This window comes from Temnothorax americanus, unplaced genomic scaffold, assembly GCF_048541705.1.
Source record: "Temnothorax americanus isolate GAGA-0224 unplaced genomic scaffold, ASM4854170v1 Scaffold139, whole genome shotgun sequence".
Classification (NCBI taxonomy): Eukaryota; Metazoa; Arthropoda; class Insecta; order Hymenoptera; family Formicidae; genus Temnothorax; species Temnothorax americanus.
The window spans coordinates 162,501-187,198 of NW_027509274.1; the positions used below are offsets into that span (position 1 = coordinate 162,501).

Consider the following 24,698-nt stretch of genomic DNA (forward strand, 5'->3'; position numbering starts at 1 on the left):
GTTTCGTTATTAGAACGGTGCGTGGAAAGGAAGAGAGATAAATATCTTAGTCTTAGTACAATTGTTTATTAAAAACAGAAATAACTTGGAACTATTGATGAATAAATATTTGCTGGAAAGCCTGTGTTAGATAAAATATTGGTTGTTAGTAAAATGAGTGATGGAACATGAAATATCTCGTAAATTAAAGTCTAAAAGTAATTGAATTAAATTATAGAATGTATCTGAATTGAAATGGAGTATGACGATAACGACGATGTCCGCCCGGTCTCGCCAGCCGGGCCGAAGCGCGCTGTCCCTTGTTCTTACTACTCGATCTCTTTAAGTACTCTCAAAATCGCGATCAGACCCTCAGAACCTCAGATGGTATGAATTTCATGCCAAAAGTCGTCTACATTTGTGGGGTCCGGCTAAACTCTATGTCGGTTTCAGTAATAAGTGTTTTAAGATGGACGGGTTATTAGCTCGCCGCACTCGAGTCCGATAGAGGGGCTGCCTTCTCAAGGCCCTCGGATTTGCCTGGCGGTTTTGGTCCACCCCGGGTATTTTATTTCCCTGGTACCCTCTATTTCTAGCTGGCTTTCTCCGATCCGCCACCTGGGGGAGGCGCCCAATGGAGAACCAGCAACCTCGCATGGGATTTTTATATAATAATAATAATTTATTTAAATTAAATACGCACGCGACAAAAAAGTAAATTGAGAATTCGACAGAACTGGAAATTAAAATTTAATAATGAAATTGAGTTTATTAATAAGGTTCTGGTATATTAAATACAACTTTTGCAATTTTGGAAACCAGAAATGGATATTACAATTATTAAACTGTATATAATGGAAATATCTAGGAAACGGAATGTGTTTTACAGATATTATTCGCTCGCAGATGTATTAATAATGAATTTGATTTACAGTCGCTATAGTAGTTTTCTCGTTTGTTGGAGAAACCTTCTCGTGAAGGGGATCGTCAAAGAGACCGTCAATTGAGTCAAGCCGGAGCAGCTCTCAGAGACAGAGTTCGGGAAGTAAGTGCACTGACGCTAAGTAAAATAATTTATTGCTGAATGAGAAAATAATTAAAAAAATAATTGAAGGAATAACTAAAGAAATAATAAATAATGAATAATAAATGTGTTCCGGCTGAACACGCGGGTTTTATTCGAAACGCTAACCGAATTTGCTGTGCTGCTATTCGCTCGAGGGCGAATAGAGGGGCAATTTTGCGGAGGTTTTTCCAGCTGTCATTAGTTAAAATTATCTAACTCCCGAGGATTCCGAGGAAGCTTAAATCATTTGGTAATGTAAGCAAAGAACTCGCGACTGGCAAACCCGAGTAATTTCCTCGCGTTATCAACCGGACGCTACGTCGCCGAAGATAAAATTAGACTCCAATCTAGGCTGTTTTTTGATTCCCGCCGACGTTTCGACGCTGACAAGTCGCTCTTAAATTAATTTTATCGTATGGTAAGTTTCGGCGAAAGGTGATTGCAATGTCAGAGTTATTTGACACCTTCATCATCAGTGCAGATATGTAGAATTATGATAAAAGTTATTAAGATCAAAACAAAAGCAAAAAAGATTAAGAAAAATAATTAATAAATAAAGATTTTTTCTGAAAGAAATTTTGAAAAAAAATAAAAAATTTAATTTGCGGGACGTCACATATTTTTCTCTGGCGAATTTCTACCAGCTCTAGTCTGCGACAGTTAATTGGACAGAGTGTGTCGTAACTTTTTTGCTATTTTTTGTGATTTTGTGATTTTGTGATTTTTGTGAACTGTTTACATAAATTTTGTGATATGCCTCCGCCACCTGGCTCGAACGTGCAAGGTCTGACGGTGGAGAGTATATCACAGATTTGAGAGCGGATACGTGCTGCGCCCGCGCTCCCGCACTTGGAGGCCATCAGACGCGGACGGGCGCAAACATATATCGTCCGTGAGGAGGCTCTTCGCAGGTTAAGTCCCCCAGTGGAGCTACACAATTTGGCGGACGCGGCGTTAAAAGCTTGGGAGAATCTCTCTGTTCCCCCTGTTCGCCGCGTCCGCGCAAAGTGTGAGCCGGCATGAAGCGCCTGTTGGAGGGTCGCGGACATGGGGCTCCTATTTGCAACCGTCGCAACACTAAGAATTATTTAATTTAATAATATATATATAATATACGCACACACACACACACAAAAAATAAATAATATTACTTACGTAAGAGCGGGGAATGCAGATCCGCACCCATCGCCACTCTATCTCGATCTTAACTATAAATAAATGGCGCATCCACAGCGGCCACATCTACTAAAAAGAAAAAAACATTAAAAATAACTCTACATTGCATTTCACTACACTTCATTACACTTCACTACCGTACTCGCTCTCTCGGGAAAAAGATTTGCAGAAAGTCCATACTGAATATGTACTCAAAGACGTTCTCTTGTTATACTGACCACGCTCTAGCCCATAGTGGAAGGACCCAGGTGTGCTCATACTCGAAACAAATTTCGTACGGTTCTGCGCAAATGCCAGATGCAGCCATTTTTTAAAATAAATAAGACATAATGACATCAAATTCAACTGTCACGGAAAGATGGAAATATCTGGCATCAATTTCTCATTTGTTGTTAGAAATATATGCGCATGAGCACACCTGTATTCTTCCACCATGCTCTAGCCCGAGCTCAATGTATATGGACAAAAAATGTAGAAAGAGGGGTGTATGTGATTTATCTGCGACATATTATTTTACATAAGAGATTACAGGCATATTAAATAATCATCATATAAAAAATAATCTCGGCATATCAAACGAGAATGCGATTATCATGAGAAAACAAATCTTCTACTTACCTTTGCATCTTTGCAATAATGGATGAACTGTTGTGAGCAACGTATTAAGGAGTAATTAATGCTCTTGGCAACACCAAGTTGCCTCCTATAAGAAATCCGACCCTAACGACAAAAGTAAAGTCTAACATTTCGCCAAAAAAACTGACGATTGCATCGGACGATCGATCATCCGATGCAATCCGACACGGGAACGGGAACCAGGAGCGTTCAACTCCGGGACAACCAAAAACGCTGACGCGAAGGTCAGCGCAAGGCACTGACCGCGTAAGGTTAGCGCTACCTCGGGAGCTCCCGAGTTAGCAACGGCACGCGACGCGGACTTGATAAATACCGCCAAATTCTACAATCGGGCGGGCAGTCGCTAGTTAACACCAAAGCGGAAACGTGCGTCTAATAAAGAACTATCACCTTAATTATAAAACATTAGCGCGTTCAGTTACGCGAGTATCGGGATTGGAATTAAGGGGACTATTATAAATTGTACTAGGGAAATATATTTTACTTAATTGTTCTACACATTGTGACGAGCTTACACTCCGACCCAAAATTCCCGAATCCTTTGCCGGCCCTGAGCAATACTCCCAGTTACGGCACAACAACTGGTGGCAGCGGTGGGATTTCGGCAATCGGAGAACGTTCCCGTCGCGTGTTTTCCCGTCGCGAGTGTCGCAAGTATTCGCCTAAAAAAAGAGCGAATAAGTGAAAGTGGTACCAGCCCTGACGGAAGCACCCGGTAGCAGCCCACTCCAGAGGAAAAAAGCACCCGGTAGCGGTCCGATCCAAAGAAAGGAAGCATCCGGTAGCGGCCCGTTCCAGAAGAAGGAAGCACCCGGTAGCGAGTGTTATCAACGACACCGGAGAAGGAGCCGATCTACCACAACAGTGACTCGCTAGCCCAGCAGCCAAGCCACGCAGCAACGGTCAATAACCAGCGCAGTAACGAGCAACATGCGACTACGAATGTAAGTCAAAAAACAATTGTAACGCGTTTAATTGTAAGGCGTGATAAAGCGGTAAATGTCAAAGGACGGCGACACGTCCTGCCGAGCGAAATCGAGCCTGTAGTACTTAGATGCGACGTAGCTTTAGGCTACTCGGATAACGACTCGCCGGTATTAGACCCCAACGTCGTACTGGAGCGCGAATTCGCTTTCTTAGACGATAGTCTTTTACCCCGAAATAATAACAGACCTCGCGATACCGCCAATAACGAAAACGATAACGCGAACAATAGCAAAAACGACAGTGACGTACTACGACTAGACCTTACAATTAGTGACGCACATTCCAGTATATCAGACAAAAACTCCGAAAGAGGAAAATTTTCGCTGACATCGTACGATAGCGACGTGTTCAATCCGAGAGAAGAAATTTATACGCCCCAGGGCAAAAAAATAAATCACCGGAGAGGAGAGAGCGGCGCGCACTACTACATCCCGCGAAAGCATACACGTACACCGGTAACGCCCGAACAAGTGGACGCGGAGATAAACCGCCTGAGATGGGGAACCCAGCGGACTCCCGCGAATAACCCACTTTAAGTTTCGGAGCCGGCGCAAGAATGCTCAGGCATGCAGGAGTCCATACTCGGCGAACTTTTAGACGAGATGCGCGCAATACAAAATCGTTTGCAGAGATTGGAGACCGCAAATTTCAAGCGCGACGACAACAGAGTCCGCCGCGCCTTTAGTAACGGCCCATTCGACATTACTTACGGACAAACGTTGGAAGACGTCAGAAACCAGCATTAAATTAAAGGAAGCTTGCGATATAATTCCAGAAATCGACGATACTTCGCGCAGTCAAGTACAAAAATTTCTAAACGCAAGCACTTATGTAATGAACGAAATTAATCCCGCTGAGAAAAAATCGTTGTTAAAAGCCATACTTTGGATAAAATTAACACTCTTTTGTTCAATTGAGGCAGGAAATAGAAATATGCTATTTAGCAAAGCGAACCACCACGCACATTCAGAGAGAATTTAATATGCTCCGGCAAAAGCCAGGCGAAAGCGCAAGAGAATACGGACTCCGTGTAGACAAATTATCAATGGAATTCTATCAGTCTATGATCGAAGAGCGTGGACATTCCTCAGATCAAAGAAAAGCGATATTAGATACGATACAGGAACTAGCGCTAGAAAATTTTCAGCTAAGACTCCGAGAAGACATTCAAACTATCGTACGATCACGAAATTACGCTAACCTCACAGCGGCAAATTTTGGCGCCACGTCAGAGGAAAAATTGAAAAGACCTCCTCAGCGCTCGACATATAATACCGATCGAAGCAAAAACGGTCAAGATCAAACCCGACAAGCTCGAAGCGTCGGAGTTAAATGCCATAAATGCGGAAAACTAGGCCATATCAGACAAGAACCGCACTAGCCGATACGCCAATAGATATTCTCTTCCGAGAGCAGAAAAACCCAACGGAATAAATATCGTGGAGAAATATTGCTTCCACTGCAAGAAAGCAGGACACAAAAAGGAAGACTGCTGGTCACTGAACAGACGATCCGAAAAGGAACGGACTCGCCAATCTAAATATAATGCACGGAAAAAGAAACCGAGATAAATGCGACAGAAAAGAGTCGAAGAAGTAAGACTCCGAAGCCGGATGATAAAACGTCATATAGCGACAGCAGCAGCAGCAGCCGCAGCAGCGGTAGCAACAACAAAAAGAAACCGAGAAAACATAAGACGCGACACGCGCTCGAGTACCGAGTAGCACAGGTGACAGGCAAAACAGATAAAAATTTTAATCTAAACCTCGTCACTCTCCCGATGCAAAAAGCAACTAAGGGAAAACTAAATTTTTTGCTTGATTCCGGAGCCGCCGTCACCTTCATAAAAGTAGGAAAACTAAAAAACACGACTAAAATACGAGAAAAGAAAATAGCGTTGACCGGCGTAACTGGACATCAAATATACACCCTCGGAAAAATACGAGCCTCAACTTGTAGGTAAGAAAACACTACGGCATACGATGTATGTAGTACAGGACGATTTCCCGATGGACTACAAAGGCATTCTGGGAATCAATTTTCTGAAAAAACATCAAGCCGTTCCCAATTACGCTGAAAAATCGGTGCCGCGACGTTTAAACTACAACCGTATCGAAAGTTTACCTTACCATCGCGCAACGAAACAATAATATCCGCGATAACCAACACGAATAAAGTAGGTATCGTAAGGGGTGAAGAGATAATTCCAGAAGTATTTATCGGTAACTGTATGGTAAAACCGATAGATTTTATCTGTCCAATAAGCATAGTAAACGTTACTGAAAAGCCCGTCGAAATTGTCACACCGCATGACTCTAGAAGAGGTACCGGTGTCTGACACGGCCGACATACTCACGTTACAGCCAACAAAAAAGCGCGAATCCATCACGGAAAGACGCGAAAAATTACGTCGTAAATTAAGAATGGATCATTTAAATAACGAGGAAAGAAAAACGTTAGAGCAAATATGCGATAATTTTTGCGATGTATTCCATTTAGAGAACGACAAATTAACGTGTATCCCAGCAGTGAAACATGAAATCCCGACGCGAACAAATAGCGCACCGATGAACGTCCGACCTTATCGCTTGCCGGAGAAGCATAAGGAGGAAATAAATCAACAAATTAACAAGATGCTAGAGGATGGAATTATCCGCCCTAGTACGAGTCCGTGGAATTCCCCAATATTAGTAGTACCAAAAAAACCTGACGCTTCAGGAAAAATGAAATTTCGAATCGTTATAGATTTCCGCAAGTTCAACTACCTTACAATAGGAGATTCATTTCTATTGCCAAATATTGCAGAAATACACGATAAATTAGAAAAGGTAAAATATTTACAACATTAGATCTCGCATCCGGTTACCATCCGATACCCATGCAGGAGAGAGATAAAAAGAAGACAGCATTTTCCACACCCAATGGACACTACGAATTTAACCAAATGCCTTTCGAACTAAAGAACGCGCCAAGAACTTTTCAGCGAGCTATAACAGCAGCACTAATGGAATTAAGGGGTTATATGCACTTAGAATTTTCAAAAATTTGAATTTTTTTATTGCATTTTCGTAATGTATATGTATTCAAGTATATACTCTGAAAATTTCAAGTCGATCCGACAAATATTCTCGAAGTTACACGCATATTTGTAAAGACGCCTCAGAGCGTTTAAAAGCAGGTAGCAGAGACTCGAGCAGCTGCCGCATAAACCTGAACACCGGTTTCTTTTGTTTGCTTTTTTATTGTATTCACACACCTTAAGTGATGATAGTGTAGTAAAAAAAATGTGATAACTGTCGAAAAAAGTGGAAAAAAAAGACAAACAAAATCTCTTGGTGGAAAAGGCAAGCTTACAGCTAAACTGATCGATAAATTGACAGTTTATTATGGCTTAGCGATCAGAAGAAATTGTGATTCCGTAGAGAATATGTATAACGCAATATGGTCTACATATTACCATTATTGTTCAACGGACGAAAATCCTCAACACGAGAAGTGCCCGAACGGACCGGAGTCATGGTGCTCTTGGCAGCGAGCAGTAGCTGCGAATAAATTAGCTGCTTTTAAACACGATTACCAGCCATTTCCACAGGATGTTATTGAGGCTCTGCATCCGATCTATACAGATCTCAGCAATAAAAAATTGCTAGAAAGATGTGTCGGTGGTTTCACACAAAACTCCAATGAAAGTTATAATCAACTTATATGGAAAATCACCCCAAAAATCATTCCGGCTGGCTCAAGAATCGTAGAAATGGCTGCATACATCGCTGCCGGCATATTTAACAAAGGAACAGCTGCACTGTTGTACTATATGCATGCAATCGGACTTTCGCTTGGGCCCAATGCACACTCATATGCCGAAAAGGAGGATGCGGAGCGCGTCACGATCGCCGACCGAAGAGCGCAGGAGAACACGCGCGAGGGAAGAATGGTCCGCAGACAGCAGCAAAATGAACTTTTAGAAGCTGCCGAAAGATCAGAGAGCTTACTGTATGGGCCTGGAATAGACGACTCAATGTAAGTTAAAAAAAAAAAATTTTTACTACGTATAAAGTGCTCTTGAAACTTTAAACGCGTTTATCTCAAAACTGTGTTTTCAAAGTCGGTGACCAAGATTTCTCGGAAACGGCTGAATCGATCGGGCTGAAATTTTAACACAAGCTTTATAAATATATTTTTTAGTAATTAATCGAAGGATTTTACTCGTCGATAAATATTTTCCATTTTATAAACAATTTAAGGCCAAAATTTAGAGCAAAAATCAAAACTTTTTGTTTAAGAAGCCGCCATTTTTGTTATAATTAATATTTTGCTTATTCCTTCAATTAAATACTAGATAATATATTATATTAACGAAAACTTTTTGGTTTTTTGATTTCAGATGATTCAGTCCAGAGATAGAGTGGTCACCGCAAGACATGTTTTTTTAGAGATGCTCTCGGACGTCGGCTATAGCGGCCTGAAAAATCATTATTTTTAAACAAAAAAATTTGAAATTATACTTAAAAGTGACTACAATAAGTGTGTAAAATTTTGTGTTCATAAATTAAAATGCCTTTCCAGGATAAATTCTTTAAAAAAATCGCTTTTTTTTTGCCTCCTAAGTGCATATAACCCCTTAAAAGGTGTCAAATATCTCGTTTATCTCGACGATATTGTAATATACGGAGCAACCTTGGCCGAACACAACAGGCGTCTAATTGAAATACTACAGCGATTACGAAAATATTGTTTTAAACTTCAACCTGTTACGGCCCCAATTAATGTATTAATAAATAAGATATAGAATAAGTATTAAGAAAGACCAAAAATAACAATAGGGAACGCGACCGAGAAAGCCTGAAAGAGTTACGCTAAACCGAGTCAGCAAGATTATGAGTTGCGCGATCGGCCTACATACGATCGAGCAACTCAGCGATAACAAAGGACGCACGAGGCTACAAAAGGAAAGGAGAGAAGAAGACGAGAAGATAATTGGAATCGGGCAGCGACGAGCGTTTTACGTGAATAAATTGTAAAAGCAAAATGATCAGTAAAAGCCGTATTTATTTCAATTAAAAGTGTTGATCATTTTATCCCGCCTCCTCCGTGGAACGATCGAACCCTAGTGTCCAAAAAAGGGGCACAACAAATGGTGGCAGCGTGAGAGATCCACTGGCAGGAAGGACGGGAACGGCAGCTGAAAAAGAAATACAAGTGAATCAGTAAGGCAATGCAACATCCTCAACGGAGACACGGCAGCCAGATTCGAAAGCAGCAGATAACACGTCCGACGAGGGACAAGCGAGCAGCATAACCCGAGAAGGCACCGACCTACCTCAACGGAGGCTCACCGACAGATAAAACGGCACGAGCACCGACCAGCAGCATGCGACTAGCGACCGTAATGTAAGTCGACTAAGCAAATTATGTAAAGCGCAATCACCGTAGATGTCGGAAAACAAAAATCCACCTGCGGAACTAAACCAATCGTGGCTCCATAGCGAGACGTCACGACGAGCGCGTAGAAATAGACCGTTAAGCCCCGTGCAAACGACCGAAGAAATTGTAAGCGATAATCGCAAAACCGTGCGTAGAAACTTAGACGCGTACTACTCAAGCGAAAGCGAATCAGAACCGGAGTTCGATGGAATCTCGAGTAAACTGCAAGAATTTTCAAGCGCCGCGTCATATGCAATAAAAAATATAAATCCAATAGAAGAAGGAATACTATTAGAAGCAGTGTTATGCACGAAGTTAAAAAGAAAAGCAATGATAGATTTTTAAACGCGAGAGATACAAGACTTCGCACAATTAAAGAAAGAGTTAGAAGTTTGTTACTTAAGCCGCAAAAGCACAACACACTTACAACTAGAGTTTAATACACTGAAGCAAAAATCCGGAGAAAGCGCAAGAGCATTTGGATTAAGAGCAGATAAATTAGCAATGGATTTATATGATTCCATGATAGAGGGAAGAAATCACACAATGGAAAACAAGCGAACTATTTTAGAAACTATCCAACAGCAGGCATTACAAAATTATCAATTAAGATTGAGAGACGAGATCAAGTTACTCGTTCGAGCGCAGCATTTCGCAACCTTGCAAGAAGCGATTGCCGGAGCGAGCGCCGAAGAAAAAGTAAACGGACCGAGCGGAAATCCACCACGTTCAAAAAATGATACGCGTACTCGCCGCAACCGCGTAATAACCGATCAATAATACAATGCCAAAAATGCGGAAAATACGGAAACCACGGAAAAGAGGGAATGTCGTACCAGTAGATATACGCGAATTGTTTCTCTTTACCGAAACCCGATAGGACACCCCGCGTAAATGCGATAAATAAATTCTGCAAATACTGTAAGAAAGCAGGACACATACGCAAAGAATGTTGGCTGTTAAATGGTCGACCAAATAAAGAGAGAACAAATCATGACAAATCTAATAATTCGCAAGGGCAAAGTAAAAATTCTCACCCAAAAACGAATGGCCCGAGAAAAAAGAACAGTAATTCAGCCTCGATTAGCGATGAGGAAGACAAAGAGGACACAAAGCAGCGCCGACCTGCGATAGAGTATCAGGTTTCACATATGACTAATAAGCGGCGGAAGCATGCAGGCGACCTAATCACTCTGCCGACGTGAGAAGCGAAGCGCGAAAAAATGAATTTGCTGTTCGATACCGGAGCGGGCGTATCAATAATAAAAGTAAAGCGTTTGAAGGGCAAAACAGTAATAGAAGAAGATGAAATGGCCCTTACAGGAGTAACAGGATTTGCTCACACCATTGAAAAATTTAGAGCTCCTATTGACTTCTTGAAAGATAGAAAAATCAAGCACACGATATATGTCATCAAAGATGATTTTCCGATTGAGTACAACGGGATACTAGGAATAGATTTCATAAAAAAGCATCAAGCGTCATATAGCTACGAATCGAACTCGATACGAATAGGGAAAAGTACATTAAAATTGTACCCGTATAAGAAAATGATTTTGAAACCACGAAGCAAGACAACAATACAAGTCGCGACCGATAAAAACTCATTAGGAATAATACAGGCAGAAGAAACAATGCCAAGAGTGTTCATAGGAATCTTCAAACTAGTATACGGGCACCGCGCGACACTACCGACGGCACTGTCCCAACCTCCGATCCGACATATACGTACGATGATTACGCGCAGGAATTAAGAGAGATATTGCGCGCAACGCAACGAGTGGCTAAAAAACACTTGAAAAACGAAAAAAACAAAAGCCATGGAGACGCACGATAAAAAGACAAAAGAAATAAAATTCCGAGTAGGAGACAAAGTTCTGCACGACGAAACGGTGCGCAGAGGAAGATCGAAGAAATTAGAATCCCCGTGGATAGGACTATCGCACTTCAAATACCTCATGATCACAATAGCACAAATAATCCAGACAATGCGATCAGAACAGTGGCCGAAGCGCGCTTAAACGCGCAAAGAAAAAATCCAAGGAGACAGTAGAATGAAGTCAAGACTAAAATTCGGAGAAAAGTAACTTAAGTTCTTATCTTACAGGATGCTGATCGTCGTTCAGCATTTCGCTAAAAAAGCGAAACCCGAGACAGCACCACCGTACGAGATGCGACAATTTAGCAACGAACCTAGAATATACTTTGAACAAACCGGACAATTACAACAGGTAGAAGCTACATGGAAATTAGCCATAAAAATCGACGTAGCAGCCCTAGGAAACCGATACCACCAACTGCAAGCGTTCCTACAGCAAACCGAAGCATTGTGCGAAACGATACTCGCAATGGACACGCAGCAGATGTGCAAAAATATTCTTTATACGATAGAAAAAGATAATGAAAAATTAACACAATTATTAACGCGATTACAAACTATATATAAAACAAACGAGGACCAACGTGGTTTAATAGATGCAATCGGCACAATCAGCAAAACGTTATTCGATACTATGAATGCCGACGACGCAAAACACATACAGGAGCAGCTTGAACTGATACAAAATCAGCAACAGACTCTACGGCACACCGCAAAAAATCAATTAAAAGTGATAAATGCCACAATAGGTTACATGGAGGCCTTAGAAAAATTGTTATATTATAACAAACAACTGCTGACAAACGTCACGACACGAATACAGCAGGAAATAGCCAAGTTTGCCAGAAGAGAAAAAATAGACGAACAGTTACTAATAATAACCACGATTACGAAAGACCTCATAAACGACGTGACAGATACGATAGACTACCTTACATACTCGCGAGAAGGAATCATCCTCACCCGTCTATTACCCATAGAGAAAATAATAGCAGAATTAAAAGAGGCAACGTCATAATTGACAAGAGGATCCCACTTTCCATTCAAAATCAGAACAGAAAATTGAAACAATATACAAAGTTACGTAGAAATTAACGCGTATTACGATAACCCGAACATCTATACGATAATCAAAAGCGCCAGAATACGTAAACACCTGCGAAAAACGCCAAATATTGTCAAATGTAACTTTATGGTTAACATTAATCGAGCCACAAACGTGGCTGTTCTCAACGCCAAAAAAACAAAAGCTAACGATTCAATGTAATGACCAGGCGGAACAAAAAATAGAAATCGAACGAACAGGAAGACTTAGCATAAACGAAAACTGTAAACTAACTACGCCCGACATTATAATAAAGACAAAACGACAGAAAAACATGAAACCAATACAGATGCACTTAGCGGACTTTAACCTAACACTAATGACCAAAAATAAACCGATTAAAGAACAAGCAAAAAAAGAAATCAGATTAGAACCTGTAATTAGGAACCCCAGCGAATTAATGGAATTAAGTTTAGACATAAACGAAATAAATAAAGAATTGGAAAAATCCCAAGATAACCTAATAAAAAACCCTTACGTTATATACCCCGTAAGATCGACAATTACAATTGCAATTATAGTAAGCGTAGTAGGAATAAGTCTCTGCATAGTAAAGAGAAATAAGAGACAACCGAGCGCCCGATCGCACATACAGAGCGATCTAGCGATGCTATACTAGGAGATAAGGAAAATGTGACCGCAGAAAATAATAAAGCGAATAAACCACTCTGTTGAGAGCTAGAAAGTTTGAATTGAGCCGAGAGATGAGAGGCAGCGCGAGCGGGAAGCGAGCGGATAGAGCGGCGCGCGCAGCGGCGCAAGAAGGGACGAAGGAGGCGGGAGTCAGTCGTTGGACGGTAGCCATTGTAGAAGGTCGCCAGATTAGCGTTTAAGGAGAAAGTAATAAAGATCTTTCGAGAACAAAGTCTCACGGTATTTTCCGATCAACTAGCCTTTTTGAGAGCTACCCCAACACTCACTCACTAACAAAATTTGGTCCTTCGAGCTGGATTCAGCCGGTAAAAGGCTGAAATACACAAACTGGAGAGCGAAGCTGCTGCACGTAACAAAACACGTGGAGGTTATCTTGCACGGCAACTTGAGAGGAGAGCGGAAGTCGAGTCCTGGGAGGCATTGGATGTCCAGCCACGTACAATAGCCGACGAAACGGAGTTCGATAAACTTGAGTACCTCGATCATCAAGACTCATTCGACGGAACCAGAGAAGCCGTAATCTAAGTATCGAGAGCGTAGATCATACATTTGTAGAAAGCGCCGTTGCAAATAGTATTCAAAGCTGTACGTATACCATAAGGTAATAGCGTCCATTAAAAGTGTATTTAGCTAAGTAGTGCCTTTTGCTTGTAAAAATGACGGATAAAGAGAAAGGTCTCGCCGATCTCAAACAAAAACGTGCTACAATTAAGACTCAATTAACGAAGTTTAATACATATCTAGGAGGATTCGTAGTTAATAAAGAAACGTTAGCGCAACTTCGTATTCGCCTAGAGAAAATCGAGCAATTGTGGAATAGCTATAGCGACGTTCAAGAACAAATAGAGGGGTCAGATGACTCGGAAGAGTTCGCGAATAACCAACAAAGAAAGCGATTAGAGTTCGAGGAAAACTATTTTGCGACTGTAGGAAGGGCGCGTCTTATCATAGAAGAGTATACAAATAGACGAGTCAATGTCAAGGTAGAAAACGCAAACATAAGCATTGCGGACAAGAATATGATTGCAGCAGGCACATCGGTGAGGCTACCAGTAATGAGTCTTCCTACTTTTGATGGAACTTATGAGCAATGGCCAGTATTTTATAGTACATTCTCAGCATTAGTGGATAAGAATCAAAATCTATCGAATGAACACAAATTTTACTATTTGCAATCCGCATTGAACGCAAACGCGAAAAAGATAATTGAATCTCTGGAAATAAATGAGGTAAATTATCCTAGAACTATAAATCTGTTAAAAACTCGTTTTGATAATTCCAGATTGGCCACTCGCCATCATACTCGTGCGATATTCAGCTTGAAGCCAATTGAAAAGGAATCTAGCAGCCAACTACGTAACCTAACCGACTGCCTAAAGCAACATCTAGAAGCTTTAAAGGCGCTCAAGTATGCAACTGAAACTTGGTGTCCACTAATTATTGAGTGGATTTTAACTCGTTTAGATCCTGTCACAGCGCGTGAATGGGAAGAGAAAACTGTGCAAAAACAGGAATATAAAACTAAAGACTTTATTGCGTTCTTAGAAGTTAAATGTAACATGTTAGAGAGCGTTAACGCATTCGATAGTACAAAGAAAGATAGCGATAAATCTAATAAGAAGAATAAAGGTGTAGCGCATGTCACAAACGATTCTAAATTGACTTGTCTGGTATGCAAGAAAGATCACAAAATCTACATGTGTGATACGTTTAAGAGCTTATCCGTTCAGTCGAGAGTAGATAAAACGCGTAAATTGAAACTTTGTTTGAATTGTTTGCATCCAGGTCACTTGGTTCGAGAGTGTAAGTCAGGTACATGTAGGTATTGTAACAAAAAACACCATTCATTGCTACATTATAACACTAGTGAGAATGCAAGTAAAAGCGAAAGTGAAAAGGGAGCTGAGAAAAAAGTAGAGGAAATTAAGAGTGTACCAGCAGCAAACTCTGTAGTAACGTGTGCCTCTAAGAGCACAAGCCCTGAAATCTTGTTATCTACCGCATGGGTGCATATTGTTGACAGGAATGGCAAGTTGCACAATGCTCGTGCTTTATTAGATAACGGTGCAACTCTCAACTTCATAACTTCCGATCTGCTTAACAAATTAGACTTAGAGCCAAAGAAAGTTGAAGGTAGAGTAACCGGATTTCGAGGAAATACAACTCTTACAAATGAAATGGTAACTGCGACTGTCAAATCAAAATTGTCCAAGTATTCAGAGACTTTAACCTTTACAGTGATTGATCAGATTACTATCAGAATTCCAGGGAATCGAGTAGAGGCATCCCAATTACAAATTCCTGAATCTATTTCCTTTTCACAATTGGCTGACCCAACGTTCAACGTGCCTCAAAAGGTGGATATGTTACTTGGCGCATCGGTGTTTTGGAGCATTCTACAACAAGGAAGAATTCAACTTAGCGATGAACAGCCGGTGTTTCAGAAAACCAGCCTAGGATGGATATTAGGAGGGAAACTTACGCTTATAGGAACAACCCCAACTAGTAGAATTTGCTGCACAATAACCAATGGAGATCTAAATGAGCAACTAGAAAGATTTTGGGAGATTGAGCGATGTGAGCTAGAGAGAAATCTGACGCCTGAAGAGGTGGCCTGTAAGAAGCATTTTGAGTCGACTACCTATCGGGATGAAAACGGGAGATTCGTGGTATCTCTGCCATTAAAGGGCGAGATCAAAAGCTTGGGTGATTCCGAGTATAACGCAATGAAGAGCTTAAAATCCATGAAGCGTAGATTTGCGAAGGATCCGATATTACATCAAAGATATTTGGATTTCCTACAGAAATATGAGAGTATAGGTCATATGGAGTTAGTTCCTGAGAATCAAGAGGACCCAGACGTTGTAAATTATTTGCCTCACCATGGAGTTACACGCGAAGAAAGTGATACAACTAAACTCAGAGTAGTATTTAACGCATCTTGCCGAACGTCCTCGGGAGTTTCATTAAATGATTTGCTGATGGTGGGACTCGAGACACAACCAGAGCTTTCAGACCACGTGCTACGGTTGCGCCAGGACAATTATGTCTTAACGGCAGATATAGTCAAAATGTTCCGTCAGATTAAGATCGCACCAAGAGATAGAGCATTGCTGAGGATTCTTTGGAGAGAGAACATTCAGGCTCCAATCCGCACGTATGAGCTAACAACGGTGACGTATGGGACAGCGTCAGCTGCATATCAAGCAAAAAGATGTCTTAAACAATTAGCAATCGATAACGCCAAGGTATATTCAGATGCTGCAAAATCAATCGAAGATGACTTTTATATGGATGACTGGGGGACTGGAAGTAACTCAGTGCAGCGATTACAACAACGAAAGCAGGAAGTGGCACAGATTCTAGCATCGGCAGGGATGGAATTGCAAAAATGGCACTTCAACGCATCGGAGCTACTACCAAGCTCGGAAAAGGAAGTTCCTCTTACTTCAAGAGAAAAGACAAAAGAATTCGTTGGAACCCCCAAGAAGATACATTCATATTCAAGGTGGCTATACCTGCTGGACCTTGTAGGTCTAAACGTAGTATCCTTTCCGTTATCGCACAAATCTATGATTTGATGGGCCTTATCAGACCTGTAGTAGTGAAGGCTAAGCTATTTATACGAAGATTGTGGAAATTGAGCATCAATTGGGATGACAAGATACCTGTCGAATTAATGCTTGAGTGGAATTCTTACAAGGAGAGACTCGAAGCAATGGAGGAGATTAAAATACCACGGCAGGTAGTAACAAGAGAAGCAGTACAAATAGAGATGCACAGATTTTGTGATGCGTCTCAGTCAGCTTATGGCGCGTGCATTTATTTATGTTCGATTGATGCAAAAGGGAACAGAAAAGCAAGACTGTTAACTTCAAAGTTGCGCATAGCTCCACTAAAAATTCTTTCCATACCAAGGTTGGAATTATGTAGTGCAGTACTGCTAGCAAAACTCGCTTGTAAGGTAAAAAAAAGCCCTTACACTTCAAATCCACAAATACATTTATTGGACCGATTCGAGCATCGTCATCCACTGGATAAAAGGTGACCCAGCTAAGTACAAGGTTTTTGTAACAAATCGTGTATTAAATATACAAGGGCTGACACGGCAAGATGAATGGCGACACGTGTGTACAAAATCAAACCCGGCAGACATAATTTCGAGGGGTATAGATCCTCGAGAATTGCCAAAATCGGAAATGTGGTGGTCAGGACCTCTCTGGCTAAGAGCAAGCTTGAATCAATGGCCTAATGATGTTATTAAGGAAATCTCCGAAGAATTGCAAGAGAAATCGCGCAGAACTGTCCTTGTAACGGTTCAAGAGGATGAATATAATCTGTTGGAAACGTTCTCATCGTTATCTAAGTTACGGCGGATAGTTGCTTATTGCTATAGATTCGTAGAAAACTGTCGTAAGCAGGCATCGCAACGCTGCATTGGACCTTTAAGGGTAGAAAAGTTGACAGCAGCTAACACTGCGCTGGTCAAGATAGCACAACGACAAGCATTCGCTCGAGAAATTTGGGACAAAAGTAACAAGGGAAGGTTTCTCGGAACAGCTGCATCCTGTCTCTGAATCCATTCGTGGACAAAAGTGGAGTATCGCGAGTGCGTGGACGGCTGATGAACGCAGCACTTACAAGGGAACCTCGCGAACTGGAAAATTCTGATTTTAATGAAACTTTCCACACGTGTAGGGGGAGTAAAAAGATAAATTTAGATATTTTTTGTAGCGGCCCAAAAAGCGGCCGGGCGGGTATAATATTAAATAACGCAACAGATATTTTTTTAAATAAGAGATGCAAAAATAAATAAATTTTTGAAAAAATTATTCGTTGCGGTTAAATACACATAAATGTTGTTATTATAAAACTTTTTACACATGTAGGGGGGGGGTAAAAAAATGAATTTAGAAATTTTTTGTTGCTGCCAAAAAATGGTTCTAAAAGGTGAAATCACCCTTTATATGTAGAGCGGCTTTTTGTTTTTCTTGATATATTTCGGAAAATATTCAAGATATCAAAAAATGTTTCAAATAAAAGTTTTATGGTAAAAAACATCTTTATTCAACCACATTAATAAAATTTCAAAAAAAAAATTTTTTTTTAATTTTTAATCAAAATTTTGTTTAAAAAATTATTTTTAAAAAATATTATTAATGTTGTCGAATAGAGGGGATTTTACTGTAAAACTTTTATAAGAAACGTTTTTTGATATCTCAAATATTTTTCGAGATATATCGAGAAAAGCAAAAAACCGCTCTACATATGAGCAGTGGTTTCACCCCTTAAAACCGTTTTTGGGCCGCTACAAAAAATATCTAAATTCATCTTTTTACTCCCCTTACATGTGTGAAAAGTTTCATTAAAATCAGAATTTTCCAGTTCGCGAGGTTCCCTTGTTAGTTATGATCAGCGATTTTCCATTATTCTTTCATCAAAACATCCCTTTTCCACTCTACTCATCAGAGAAATGCACTATAAAAATTTGCGCGCAGGTACCAATACTTTAAGCGCGATAATTAGATAAACTTACTGGATCGTATCTGCGAGAAACGAGATTTGTCGAACACTGCGCAAATGTATACTATGCTTTCGTAAAGCGCCACCGAGTTTAAATCAAATTATGGGTAATTTACCTGCGACGAGAGTAAATCCGGGGCGTCCGTTTGCTCATACGGGGATTGATTATGCCGGCCCATTTACAATTAAAATCTCGCGTAACAAAAAAAGCAAGGCTTATTTAGCTGTATTTGTGTGTATGGCCACTAAGGCTACACATCTTGAAGTCGTATCAGATTTGTCCACAGCTGCATTTCTTAACACTTTAAAAAGATTTATAGCGCGACGCGGTAAAAGTTGTCATCTTTATTCAGACAATAGTAGAAATTTCGTAGGGGCAAAGAACGAGCTAAACGATCTCGCAAAGTTTTTGCAAAGTAAGTCTGTAAAAAGTAAAATTCTAGAATTTACTGCCGAACATATGATTGAATGGACATTTATTCCACCTTACTCGCCTCACGTTGGAGGATTGTGGGAAGCCGCGGTAAAATCGGAAAAATCTCATTTAAAGGCGGTGATTAATCCAACAAGTTTGACATTCGAGGAGTTGACCACGGTATTCGCGCAAATAGAAGCAATACTGAATTCGAGGCCACTTACACCCGTATCAGCGGACCCTTCGGATTAGACGGCGCTTACGCCCGGGCTTTTTTTGGTAGGAGCCCGGCTAACCGCGATACCAGAGCCCGATCTTGATGAGGTTCCGTTAAACCGTTTATCACGATTTCAATTATTATCCAGTTTCGTGCAAAGATTCTGGAAACGTTGGACGCGAGAGTATGTTACCCAGCTTCAATCTCGACAAAAATGGAAAGAAACACTGCCCAATCCTCACCTCAAGATAGGCGCTCTTGTGTTGCTGCGCGATGATAATGCGCCTCCACTACAATGGAGATTAGGTCGTATCACGCAGGTTTTTAGAGGATCTGATGGATTAATTAGAACAGTAGAGATAAGAACCCAGTTGGGATTAACTCAGCGGGCTATGCAAAAAATTTGCATATTACCGTTGGATGAATAAGCATAACTTTGTTTCTTTACCGTAGATAAACTTTGTATTATTAGTATTCTTATCCTTGTAACATTGTTTTTTTTATATATATGAGCGTACCATTTATATTGTAATTTTTGTATCTTACCAGTGTTTTATATTCTTGGGCATGATTGTAGAAATACTGTTGAAAGCCGAGCCTTTCAAAGCGGGCAGGATGTTAAGAGCTAGGAAGTTTGAATTGAGCCGAGAGATGGGAGGCAGCGCAAGGGTAGCGAGCGGATAGAGCGGCGCGCGCAGCGGCGCAAGAAGGGACGAAGGAGGCGGGAGTCAGTCGTTGGACGGTAGCCATTGTAGAAGGTCGCCAGATTAGCGTTTAAGGAGAAAGTAATAAAGATCTTTCGAGAACAAAGTCTCACAGTATTTTCCGATCAACTAGCCCTTTTGAGAGCTACCCCAACACTCACTCACTAACACACCCTAATACAAATAGAAGTAGGATAAGCAGCGAAACATTGTAATGAAAACTACAAACCGTAGTTTCCTTCTCTCTGTTAAGGATTTTTTCGAGAGAAAGGGATTGGAGAGCTGGAATTAACGACACGTATTTTCTACAACCTTCTTTATTGCAAAAATAGCACTTGAGAAGTAACGCGACTATCACTCTCTCGAGTCGACGGTTAAGAGAAGGAAGCTCAGAGTCTTTCCGGCGCTTTCGCTAAAGACCCGAGTTTTTCCGAAGACACCCGAACGATCAAGTGCTCGACCGCTAGCTTGTCGCTTATGCTACCCGGACGGTGGCGCACCCCTTTCCTCGCGGCTCTTATCCTTACTATAGACGCGATAAACTATCTGCCTCAATACTACCGCCGTTTGAGCGTCGTTCGTATACTGAAGCTACGTTAATTAAATCGCATAGCTTCCTGAATCTCTCTTTTGGCAGTGCTTTTGTTAGGATGTCGGCACGCTGTAACTCCGATGGGACATACGTTACCACTATCTCGTGGCTTTCGAACTTTTCGCGTATGTAGTGGTAGCGTATGTCTATGTGTTTAGTACGCTTATGAAAAACTGGGTTTTTCACTAAGCGTATCGCACTTTGATTGTCTACATACAGTTTTAATTCGCGATCGCGAGAATACCCGAGATCGCCGACTAGTTTTCTTAACCAAATAGCCTCTTTAGTGGCTGTCGCAGCCGCCACATATTCTGATTCGGTTGTGCTAAGCACGACTAGTTTTTGTCTTTGAGTTGACCACGATACTGGTCCGTTTGACAAAAAAAATATATAACCCGTTGTTGACCTGCGCGTCTCTATGTTGTTTGCGTAATCCGCGTCCGAAAAACCTACCAGCTCGCTACCGCCGCTTTTATATTCTATACCGAAATTTTTTGTTCCTTTAAGATACGCATAAATGCGCTTAACTGCTCGCCAATGCTCGACACTATGATTGTTTAGAAATTTGCTCACCAAATTTACTGCGAATGCTATATCAGGGCGAGACACTGCTGCTAAGAAAACCAAGGACCCGACCGCCTCTCTATAAGGCACGATACTTGACATCACGTCGTTCTCTTTGACCGGATTCAGAATCACGTGCGGATCAGCTGGTATGCTTATCGGTTTCGCATCACACATTCCGAATTTTTGTAAAATTCTTTCTACATACGAGCTTTGATGAATCGTGAGAGTTTTTCTCTCCTTATCACGTTCTATTTGTACTCTAACAAAAGAGTTTGAGTCGCCAATTTTTATTGCAAGTACTTCCCGTAATTGACTCGATATAAACTTTAACGTTGATTTACATTTTGCTGCGACGAGTCCGTCGTCTACAAATAGCGCTATAAAAACCGTTTCACCTTTAATTTGTCCTATGAAGATACATTGGTCCGCCTCACTGCACTTTAAATCAAAACGGCTCAAAAACTTAAGGAACTTCACGTTCCAGCACCGAGGTGCTTGTTTGAGGCCGTACAGGGATTTATTTAATTTGCACACCACTTCCTTCGGATCACCATTGATCTTCAGTCCTTCGGGAACTTCCATATAGATGTCCTCCTTCAATTCGCCATATAGGAAAGCTGTCTGGACATCAAACTGCAGCAGCTCGAGGTCCTTCTCGACCACAGCTGCCAGCAGTACACGAAGTGAGTCGTATCGCACGACCGGTGCAAACGTCTCTGTGTAGTCCACCCCTTCTTTCTGCAGGAACCCTCGGGCGACCAATCTAGCCTTGAATCGTTGTTTTCCAACTTCCGTTGTATCATTTTTGAGCTTGAACACCCACTTGGAATCGATCGTTTTTATTCCAAGTGTTCGGGCCACAATAGAACAAGTGTTGTTAGTCTCGTGCGCTTTCAACTTTTCTTGTATAGCACGCACCCACTGCGCGGCGTCAGTGCTATGAGTTGCTTCTTCGTACGACTTTGGCGTAATGTACTCGGCAAGGTCGGCTTCATAGTTGTACCTTGTCGGTGGACGAAGTGACTCCCGATCCCTCAGGGCCCGTTGCGGAGTCTCAACGATCATGCGCTGCCTTCCTTCCTTTTCAATCTGATCTTTACGATCATTTTTGCCAACCTCTTGTACTACATTTCTTCTTCCTTCTGGTTCAGCATCGCGCTGCTGAGCTGCCTCCTCGACGTCGCGTTCTGGAGCTTCTTCTTTCACCGGTTGTAGCACTAGCCAGTCTGCCTCATCTTCCTCGACGTTCTCTACCTTACCGATTCGCTCGTTGAAGGTTGCATCTCTTGTTACACTCACTTTCTTTGTTGCCGGATCATAGACTCGATAATTGGTAGAGTCGTTCTCGTAACCGACTAACAGCATCTTCTTACCGCGTAAGTCGAATTTCTTTGTAAATTCTTTAGGAGTGTGAACGTATGCCACGGAGCCGAATATCCTCAGATGACTCATCGTTGGTTTCTTTCCAATCCACTTCTCGTAAAGCGTAGACTCACCACCCGATGATACAGTTCGATTTAGCACGTACACAGCAGTGTTGACCGCTTCAGCCCACAAGGTTAATGGTAAGCTCTTCGCGTGTATCATTGTACGCGCGCTCTCGACAATGGTTCGATTATCCCTCTCTGCTCGGCCATTTTGCTGCGGGGTATATGGCGCAGTATTCTCCTTCTTAATGCCACGAGCCTCAAGATATTCGTCCATGAGCTTATTGCAGAATTCTCTCCCGTTGTCCGATCTCAGGACTTTCATATTGCGACCAAACTTGTTGGACACCAACTTTCGAATATTTTGAATCGCTCAAAAACATCAGACTTGTGTCTCAAGAAAAACACGTGACGGTACCCCGTCGCGTCGTCTTTAAAAGTCAAGAAAAATTTTGCATCTTCTGGTGTCTCGACGGACATTGGCCCACAGACATCAGTATGAAAAACTTCGCCTGGTTTCGACGATATTTTTTCGTGCTTGCTAAACGGTTGTCGATGTGCTTTTCCGAGCTGACACATTAGTAGATAAAACAATAAGAGATCTACCTCGGGAGCTCCGAGGGGGGGTGAGGGGCGGGGGGGGGGGAGGCGCCGGGGGGACGACTTGGTGGCGAGGGGTCTGCCGGGGGGGGCAACTTGGTGGCGAGGGGTCTGCCGGGGGGGGGGGACGACTCGTAGGCGAGGGGTCAGCCGGGGGGGGGCGAGGGGGGGGGAACGACTTCGTTGGTGAGGGGTAGCGGGGAGGGGGTCGGCGAGCGTGTCGAGATATGTTTATTAAATATTAATAAACATATCTCTCTCGTATTGACAAGGGGTACCGCCGAAGGGGGGGGGGTGTCGTCACTTTATCGGCGCGGGGGTATTACAAAGGCGCCGTTCGGCTGCTGGAATTTTATCGGTGAATATAAATAAAACAGCGAGTTATACACATGATTCCGCAATGATCTCACCGATGACGATTTAACCGTTGCGGAGTCCTCTTCGTGTTTTTTTTTAGGAAAGAGCCGCTGTCTCTCTCGCTCCCCATCCCCCCCCTTTGTTCGCGTTATCTCTTTCTCGCGCGCAGTCTCTCTCTCGCTCTTCAATTTTTAGGTAAAAAAAAAGAAAAAAAATACCTTAATTTTGACGAGGGGGGGCTCCATGGCCGCGGCCCACCGACATCCGTCTCAATGCTGCAGCCAGTGCCTCCCGTGGATTTTGGCGGCCAGGGCGGTTGACGGGAGGAAGAGGAGGAGAACCCGCGATGTGCACAATTTCAGCCTCGCCGAACACCAGTTCGTCCGCCAATCTTTCGTCCTCTGGCGTTGGGCGATACGCGAGACCCTGCGCGAGGGAATCGGCGTAAGACTGCGCCCGCCCGCGTCCGACAGCCGGGAGGACGAGAGCGTTCCTCAGCGCTCGCCCGCGTGAAATCCCGGGTGGCGTGCCCACTTGAGCTGTTGGGAGCAAGGGCGCGGGTGGCTGACGCGGGGGAGCAGCGGACCTCTCCTCTCGAATGTCACTTATTTGTGTCCGCCCGCGTCCGACAGCCGGGAGGCCGAGAGCGTTCCTCAGCGCTCGCCCGCGTGAAATCCCGGGTGGCGTGCCCACCTGAGTTGTTGGGAGCCGGGGCGCGGGTGGCTGACGCGGGGGAGCAGCGGACCTCTCTTCTTCACTATCACTATCACTATCACTACTGTCCTCTAAATTGTCAATATCGATATCGGAATTGAAAAATTCTCCGATACTAACGTTTAACACACGCCGCCCCGGGGGGAAAAGCCGGCCGCGTCCAACACCGAGCGTCCGCGGGATACGCGGGAAACGCGGGAGACGCGGGAGAGCAGCGGGCCTCTCCTCCTGATCACCAGCACCCACAAAGTCCTCGAAATCAAAATCGTTAGGATCGTTTAAAATTTCATTGATTTTTACGTATTTCGCGTTATACGGAGGAAGATCGTACGGAGGCATTACAAAAAAAAATAATTTTAAAAATCACAAAAAAAATGCGGACTCGTCGCGCACTGCTCTGCGACTGCAGTCAGAATGCCACTTTTTTTCCGTCGTGAGTAGTGATGTCAATAAGAGTTCTAGGCGAGGATCTCAGGGGGGATAGTATTATTATAAACAGATATCATTTCACACTACAAAAGCGAGCGTCGCCGGAGCATGATTTCATAGTTTACGATAGGACGGCTCGAGTATTTCGAGTCGAACGTCGCATATACTGCTCGAATGATAATGCGTGTGAAGAAATTAAGTCATGATTTATATTTTAAAAAATACATTTTTTTATTCTTCTTTTACA

General features: G+C 42.4%; 2 protein-coding genes across 2 annotated transcripts; both read left to right on the top strand.

Annotated features, from left to right (window-relative positions):
* Positions 1 to 6,153: 6,153 nt before the first annotated feature.
* LOC143894388 (uncharacterized) lies at positions 6,154 to 8,090 on the top strand. The gene is made up of 4 exons (XM_077400578.1): positions 6,154 to 6,256; positions 6,344 to 6,505; positions 6,590 to 6,672; positions 7,116 to 8,090. The coding sequence occupies exons 1-4, from the start codon at positions 6,154 to 6,156 to the stop codon at positions 7,866 to 7,868; spliced, it is 1,101 nt and encodes a 366-aa protein (XP_077256704.1). The 3' UTR covers positions 7,869 to 8,090.
* Positions 8,091 to 13,562: 5,472 nt separating this feature from the next.
* LOC143894389 (uncharacterized) lies at positions 13,563 to 16,487 on the top strand. Its single transcript, XM_077400579.1, has one exon. It carries the CDS (start codon positions 13,563 to 13,565, stop codon positions 16,485 to 16,487), a length of 2,925 nt encoding a protein of 974 aa, XP_077256705.1.
* The last annotated feature ends 8,211 nt before the right edge of the window (positions 16,488 to 24,698 follow it).

Bases quoted from the DNA above. Each gene is read 5' to 3' on its own strand.
- LOC143894388 (XM_077400578.1), top strand. From the start codon at position 6,154: ATGACTCTAGAAGAGGTACCGGTGTCTGACACGGCCGACATACTCACG. The intron at 6,257-6,343 runs GTAAATTAAGAA...TATTCCATTTAG, and splicing joins AAGACGCGAAAAATTACGTC to AGAACGACAAATTAACGTGT. The intron at 6,673-7,115 runs GTAAAATATTTA...AAGTGATGATAG, and splicing joins TACACGATAAATTAGAAAAG to TGTAGTAAAAAAAATGTGAT.
- LOC143894389 (XM_077400579.1), top strand. From the start codon at position 13,563: ATGACGGATAAAGAGAAAGGTCTCGCCGATCTCAAACAAAAACGTGCT.